The sequence below is a fragment of the Calonectris borealis genome, chromosome 4 (assembly GCF_964195595.1).
Source record: "Calonectris borealis chromosome 4, bCalBor7.hap1.2, whole genome shotgun sequence".
NCBI lineage: Eukaryota > Metazoa > Chordata > Aves > Procellariiformes > Procellariidae > Calonectris > Calonectris borealis.
The window spans coordinates 16449438-16457083 of record NC_134315.1 but is presented as its reverse complement, the minus strand read 5'-3'; the positions used below and the strand labels follow the sequence as shown (position 1 = coordinate 16457083).

Here is a 7646-nt window from a genome sequence, read left to right as displayed (position 1 = left end):
TTTCTTTCAGTTTGGTTGTAAACTCCTATAGGAATGTTTGTGTTTGGGCCTCCCGGCCTTAAAGGACACGGGCTTTTCCCCATATAAGGAATATGAGCAGAGAAGGGGATTGCAAGCCAGCTATTAAAACCTACAGAGCTAATTTGCTAAAAGGTTGTCAAGTCAGTAAGATTAAACTTCTCATTGTAAGGGTTGTATTTGCACATTCTCCAGATTTATTATTCAGTTGAATTCTAAAAATCATTCAGATTTTTCTCTTAATTGTAGGCAGTATATTCTCTCACTGAAGTCCATATGCATCTTACAGTTGACAGCTCAGCAACAACACAGGGTCCTGATGTCAACTGTAAAAAGCAACTTGAAGGCTGAGTGTTGCAGCAGTTACTTACGTGAGGTCCCTCCCAAAGCGCATGGAGGAATCCTGCTCAGAACTCATTTTAGAGATGCATGACTGTCACTTACTGTGTAGCTACGGTTACATTTACTTGGCAATAGATTACTATTATTTAAGAAATAGAGTCAAAACATGTTCAAAAGCAGATGACCTGAGATTTTACTGCAAAACCAGCGGGTTTTCCAGGACACATTTATGTGCCTTTGCTGCACAGCCAGAGAGGAGCACAGCTGAGGTAAAAACCATGAACCAAATCTTCCCCATCACCAACAGAGTCACAGGGGATGAAAATTCCTTGTAGGAGGAAGCACTGTTCGTACCGTTGCCATCTTCCACCTAAGGCCCTGGGAGACCCAGCAGGAGACTCTGCAAGTATTTGCATCTCTGTATGTATATTGGGAGGCAAACTAGAGACAAGTTTGGGGAGACAGTTTCTGTCTGGGAAAAAAATATCACCTCTGATTAGGTATGGCAAAGGTATTACCCCCATGCAGGCTTTCGGGAAGTGCTGCCAAGAGGGCTACAGCGTGGGGCAGCCCTAGGCCATGAGACTCTTTGGCCTGCCCCAGAGCTGAGAAGGGCTCAGGGTGGCAGAGAGCCGGGACAGAAGTGGGACCCCTTCCTGAGCCAGCCTGGCTCTGGGAGTGCCCGAGATCTGGCACACGGGAGCCACATCACCAATTAATTTCCCAGAGTGGGCAAATCCTACCCTGAAGGAAAGGTTATAACATTTCCTTTTTCCAGTGCGAGCTACTCCCACCCAGGGACCATCAAGGTTTTTTATACAACATTACGCCGTGTGTGCTCTTTACAAAGGCTCTTTTAAGGTTTTGCTGCCCTCTTCTTCATGTATGTGTGCGCTGTCTTTCACATGTTAATCTGATGCTTTCATAAGACGCCCAAGAAGCAGGACACATCCTTCCCTGCGCTGTGCGCAGTGCTTCTGTGAGCGAGTTTCCTCACACCTGGAAAGAAAAACGTCTCAGGAGCCACCTCACGCTGCAGCCAGGCAGGCTCCGCTCCCGCTTTCCCAGCCCGCACCATGGTTTGCCACTGGATATGGGACAGGGCACTGGGGCTGTGCCTTTGCACCAGTGTCCCCGCATGGGGTGGCCTTGCCCGCTCCTGCCCCGGCTCACCCCGGCCCCCGGTGCCACCACGGACCCGCTGGGCGCCCAGGGCTGGGCAGCGCGGCCGAACCCCCCGGCCCCGCGGGGCGGCCGAGGCCGGGCAGTGCATCGGGGACGCCTCTAGGTGGGGCAGCCCGTCTGCCGGCAGCGCCGGGGCGGCTCCGCCGCGGAGCGGCCCGGCCGCCGCCGGTCGGAAACGGGAGGGCGAGGGGCGGCGAGCCGGGCCTCTCCGCGGGGTGTCGGCTAAAGAGCCGGAGGGACTCCGGCGGGCGCAGGGAGAGGCAGCTGTGGGGCACGGCGGGGTTTGGGTTCTCCCCGCTGCAGCGTAATACACGTCCGTAAGACGGCGGATCCGACACAACGTATGCTTTTTGGCTGCTTCCAAATCGCGGGGAATAGGGGGGTGCGGAGCCCTTATCAGGGGTGTGGGGCAAGTTGGAAATCGTGCCCCCGCCGACATCCCCGTTTCAGGCGCTGCCCTGCCCGCTCGGCTGCCCACCCCGCTGCCTCCTCCCGCCCCCCCCGAGCCTTTTCCTGCGAGGAGGGTTTGCGCCCAGTTTCTCCCGCGCGCGCCCGGAGGGGGCCCTGTGCCCGCCGCACGCCGTGGCCGGGGAGCCCTTGCCCTCCGGTGCTGCCCCAGCTGAGGGCGGCCGGGAGCCGGCTGTAAGCCCTCCACCCGGGCGGTCAGCGAGGAGCAATGCCGGGCCGCCGCTCTCCCCCATCCCTCCCTCCCGCTGCCCGTCTCCCCCGGCGGGGCTGGAGGGCGGGCGCGGCGGGACCACCCAGCTGGCCCCCGGCCGCCGCAGCCCCAGGACCGCCGGCCCTGCCCGGCCTCTCTCCACCGCTCCCCTGCGCCTTACCCCCGCTGCTGCTCGCTCTCCTCCCGGCCTCTTCCCCAGGCATTTCCTCCCCCAAACAGTAGTTTTCTGGCCGGGAAGAGGGCGCAGAGATCGGCCCGGGAGGCGGGAGAAGGGGAGAGAACAAAAAAAAAAAAGACGACGGACAAAAAGAAAAGGAGGCGGCAGGGAGTGAGCTGGGTAAATTAGCAAAGAATTACAGCCATTGTAAACTAACCGCAGGTATTTCCAAGAGCTTGGACGCGAAACCTTGTAAATCGGGGACTTCGCGAGCTGGAAACTGCCCGTGCCGGAGCCTGGAGGAAGGCTGCACGGGGAGAGCTCCTCTTCCTCCTCTCCGCCGCTCCCCCAGCCCCAAAGCAGCCGCCTGCTCTGCCCCCCGCTCGGCGGTCTGCCGCATCTGAGCAGAGCCCGAAAAAAGAAGCGCACGCCCGAAAGCTGCCCCGGCCAGTCCTACCCGGAGCTCCCCGTCTCCGCCGTGCCCAGAGCCCCTCGCCGGCCGTCAACCCAAACCACGGTTCCCGCCACCCGCACCTCCAGCCTTTCCCCTTAGAAGCGCGGAACTCTCCCTCTCTCCCCACGTCTCCGTCCACCCATCTCCTCTGACACCCCAAAATTCATCTCTCGGCTGTTTAGCACCCCTTAAAATGCCCGCACAGGGCACCCTTCCCACACCTCCTACACATCTCCTCGTAAGTGGATTTCTCGCAGCTTCCCCAGATGCCTCTTATTTCCCTCCAGCTCTTAAAAAAAATCACCTTTGGATATTTCCTGAGTGTACCGTGGCACCGAAGTCTTGGGTGGCAGAAGCGACGGCTTTCCCGGGAAATACCTGGGTGGGAAAAAGAGACAGTGAGTGAGTCCGAGCAAGGTTATTAAAACGGGCTGAATTTATTCAGAAGGATAAAGCCTGTTCTCGTTCAGGTGCTCTCCGGCTTCGTGCTGCGTATGAAAGCGGGATTATTTATTTTATTAATTTATTTTCTGGGTAAGAATGATGATTGAAAACATTTAATTCGTGCCAGAGTCGTTGATAATCAATTATCGTGGCTTCGTGGTCTACTGCAAACAGGCGCTCACCTCTGCGGGACCAGGGAAGGATATGTTGGAGGTGGACGCACGCCCGTGAAGAAGCAGGTTAGCACCCTGCGACTTCGGCTCCCGAAGCAAAGCCGGGTTTGGGGGTATCATTTTGATATGCTCTAGCTCGTTACACTGCCGCGTCTCCCCAGCACCAAAACAATCAGGGTCGCGAACCGCTGGCATTTCGTTTCTCGTGTACCTGCTTGACACACCTCGCCGGGATTTTTCTGTTAGCTCTGAGAATGCCAATAATGTCTGAAATAAAGACAAGCATGATGCTTGGGGGCACATTGTTGTTTTGGTAACAAGTCGCATGTATACAGTTCACGTGCGTGCAATAGTTTCCAAAAGCTTCTTGTTTCGGGCCATTTTCTCTCAGGGAAAGCATCGTTTCAAGGACAGCAGTCTTTAATCTGCGAGAAGTTGCTCTCCTAAAACGGTCTTTAAAAGCCCCATGGGCCGAAGACCGACCCTAATATAAAACCGACCACGCTTTTAAACAAATGAACCGGTGAGAAGCCCGTTTTCGAAAACCAGTCGAGGCTGTTTTGCATTTACACCCACAAGGCGGGCGGCCGGCGGCTGCGGCGCTTTCCCCGCAGCGCACGCAGCCCCGATCCCGGCGCGGCGTCGCGGTCCCCGACAGACCCCGAAATAAACAAATTTCACGAGGCTCTGCCCCGAGCGGCACGCATCAAATGCCTGCCAGCCTGCGGCGTTGTTCCCGTTCCCCGCCGTGACCGGACCCTTCCTCGAGGCCGGGCTGCAGCGCTCACTGCCCGGCTCGGCCGAGGCGCGGCGAGAGGGGAAACACCCCGAAACTGTTACCCCTCTCTCTCCGGGGGAAGCCGCCGCTCTCCGCCAAGGAGAGGGACCTCCCGCCGAGGGTCGCCCCCGCCACGGGCGGCACCGGCCGGCAGCGCGGCGCCCTCCGCCGGGGGAGGGGGGAGCCCCGCGGGACGCAAGGGGTTAAGGCGCGGCGCGCCCCGCCGCGCGCCCCGCGGAGCCGCATCGCCCCGCGGCGGGGAGCCAATCGCCGGGCGGGCCGCGCGGGGGCTGCCCAATGGGAAGGCGCGGGGCCGGCGCTGTCAGGCGGCGGTGAGGGATGACAGCGCCGCCGGGAGAAAAAGGAGAGGGCGGGCGCGGGGCGGGACAGAGCGGGGCGGAGGCAGCGCCCGCGCCGCCAGGGACCCGCGGCGGCGCCCGGCGGAGCGCGGCGCGGCGGCCCCGGCCCTATGGGCGGGCGGGCCGGCAGCGGCGCAGAGAGGCTGCCCCCGCTGGCGCCCGCCCTCCCGGCGGCAGAGCAGGGCCCGGCACCGGCGCGGCCGCGGCCGGCGATGCGGTCGCCCAGCTGAAGGCGCGGCGCGGTCCGCTGCTCGCCCGCGGGGCCGCCCGCCGCCGGGCCATGGACGTCCGCGGCGGCAACGCCCTGACGCCTTTCTCCATCCAGGCCATCCTCAACAAGAAGGAGGAGCGCGCTCGCCACGCGGCGGGGCGGCCGCCGCCCCCGGGAGCGGCCGGCGGCTGGCGGCTGTGCGGCGCCGCCGAGGGCCCGCCGCTCTCCTCGCCCGCCGCCGCCGCCCGCGCCCCAGCCCCGCGGACGCCGGCGGGCTGGGACTCGGACTCGGCGCTCAGCGAGGACCCCGAGGGCGAGCGGCGCTCCGAGGAGGAGGGCGCCGGTGGCAGCGCCCGCCCCGCCGAAGCCGCGGGCGGGGGGCGGCCGGCGGCGGCGGGGGAGGAGGCACAGCCCCCGGAGGCAGTGGAGCGGGACGCCGTCGGCCTCAGTGACAGCGAGATGTCGGCCGCCGTCTCAGGTAGGGGCGGCCCCTCCGGCGGCCCCTCCGCACCCGCGCGTGGAGGGTGGGAGGGGCCGGGGGGGGCCGAGAGCGGGAGACGGTCGGGGCTTTCCGCCGGCCCCCGGGGTGTGCAACGGGCCCGGGCTGTGCCGGGGGAAAAAGGCCCCGAAACGCGTCCCGCGGGGCGAGGGAGGGCGGAGCGGGGAGAGCCCTTTGCCCGGCTGAGCCCGCAGCCCGGGAGGGCGCCCGACGCTTAGAGGAGAGCGAGAAACCCCGGCTGCCAGCGGCGGCAGCCGCCCGCCCCGTCGCCGCAGACTGGCCAGGGGGTGCGGGCCCTCCGAGGAGCGGGGCGCGGGGGACGTGGGTATCCCGGTGCCTGCCTGCCCTGACCGCCGTGCTCTCGCCCTGCCCGCAGATCGCAGCCCGCCGGAGGAGGAGGACGGAGCGGGCAAGTGCGGGAAGCTGCTGCCGGGGGAGGAGGAGGCGGTGGCGCCGAAGCCGCGGAAGAAGCGCTCCCGCGCAGCCTTTTCCCACGCGCAGGTCTTCGAGCTGGAGCGGCGCTTCAACCACCAGCGGTACCTGTCGGGGCCCGAGCGGGCCGACCTGGCCGCCTCGCTGAAGCTCACCGAGACGCAGGTGAAGATCTGGTTCCAGAACCGGCGCTACAAGACCAAGCGGCGGCAGATGGCCGCCGACCTGCTGGCCGCCGCCCCCGCCGCCAAGAAAGTGGCCGTCAAGGTGCTGGTGCGCGACGACCAGAGACAGTACCACCCCGGCGAGGTGCTGCGGCCGCCCTCGCTGCTCTCCCTCCAGCCCTCCTACTACTACCCCTACTACTGCCTGCCCGGGTGGGCTCTGTCCACCTGTGCCGCAGCCGCCGGCACCCAGTGAGGGGCACGCATACACACCCCCCCCCACAAGCCCCCCACCGCACACACTGGCAGCCAGGAAACCCATCTCCCCTCTGCCACCCCCGCCAGCCAGCCAGCCAGCTTCTCAGATCCAGAGCCCCAGCTGCAGCCCTCAGTGCCTCGGACAGTATTTATTATTATTTTATTGTTATTTTTATTAATATTATTTGGATGGTTCCTCACCCTCTCCTCTTCCAACGTAGGACTTCTCGGCCACCCCCGCCCCAACCCTCACCCCGTCCCCACCCTGCCAGCCGAGGACTCTCGCGATTCGGCACGACTAGTTCATGGTATCCATGTTGTCAGTGTATTTGGTGTAGACTTTTTGTTTGTTTGTTTTATTTCGCTTCGGATTGGTAGAGACTCGATCGTGTGTGGGAGAGAGAAAGAGAGAGAAAAAAAGGAGAGGAAAAAAAAAACAACAACCCGCAAAACCAAATGCAGCTCAAATGCGGAGGAGATCAAGGACTCCCTCGGTGGATTGGAAGGAAGATTATTTTTGACGTCTGTTTGAGTCCTTGGTCTTCCAACTCGTTGCAAACTGAGTGTGCCTTGTATGGTGCTGAATGTAAGGAAGCCTCTTTCAGATCCCCCCTGCTCTTGTTGCCCATGTTATTCCTGTACTCCATGATCCCTGGCAAAGGATAAATATGTCACAAAAGGGTGAGCCTTATATCGAAACTCCAGACTTCTTCTTTTCCTTTTTTCCTGAGATCTTTCCGTGTTCGGGGAGGGAGGAGTTACGGATTTTTCGCACTTTCCAGTTGTATTAAAGTTGTTGTTATTATTATTTTTATATTCAATGTGAATATTTCTAGTCAGGCTTTTTAAGAAATCGATGTAACGGGAAATTTTAATACCATCAGTGCCTTTTACAGTTCTTCTGCAGACCTCTCCTTCAGGGGCGGGGATTTCTGATCTGCTCAGCAATGTAATTACAGTCTCTTTCTTTCAAGGTAACTCATTGCTTTTTTTTTCCCCTTCTTCCCCCTCCCCCTCCCCCCCTTCTTTTCTAATGGCACTGTGCACTCAACTAGATTATTTACTTCAAATGAATTGTGAATGTTTGTAAGCTACCCGCTGTACTTTTTTTTTTTTTTAATTTATAAACTTTAGTTTAACACTTAGCTCTGCCGCTTGTGTCGTTTCTGAGAGCGGACACGGATTTCCCCAGCGACTTTTTCCCCGCAGCAGACTTCAGGCTGTAGTTCAGACCATGTTCCTCCTTCTCCCACTCGCACGGAGGCTGGCGATGGCTCTGGCGGGAACTGGCATCTCCGGCGGTGGGGATCGTGGGGCCTGGCGGAGACTTCGCCCTCCGGTCCCCAGGGCCGCTCTGCCCGTGTGCACCGTGCCGCCGGTGCCGGTTCCCTCCGTGGGAAGCGGCGGGGGAGAAGGGGCTCGGGCCGGGCGGCTCCGGGAGTTATTTGATAACGCGTGTCCGGGATGGAGCCATCCCCTCTTCTGCCGGAGAG

At 61.1% G+C, this 7646-nt stretch overlaps 1 protein-coding gene across 1 annotated transcript; it reads left to right on the top strand.

The window, feature by feature from the left end:
- Positions 1–4869: 4869 nt before the first annotated feature.
- Positions 4870–7298, top strand: NKX3-2 (NK3 homeobox 2). Its single transcript, XM_075150533.1, has 2 exons — positions 4870–5278; positions 5676–7298. The coding sequence occupies exons 1-2, from the start codon at positions 4870–4872 to the stop codon at positions 6149–6151; spliced, it is 885 nt and encodes a 294-aa protein (XP_075006634.1). The 3' UTR covers positions 6152–7298.
- The last annotated feature ends 348 nt before the right edge of the window (positions 7299–7646 follow it).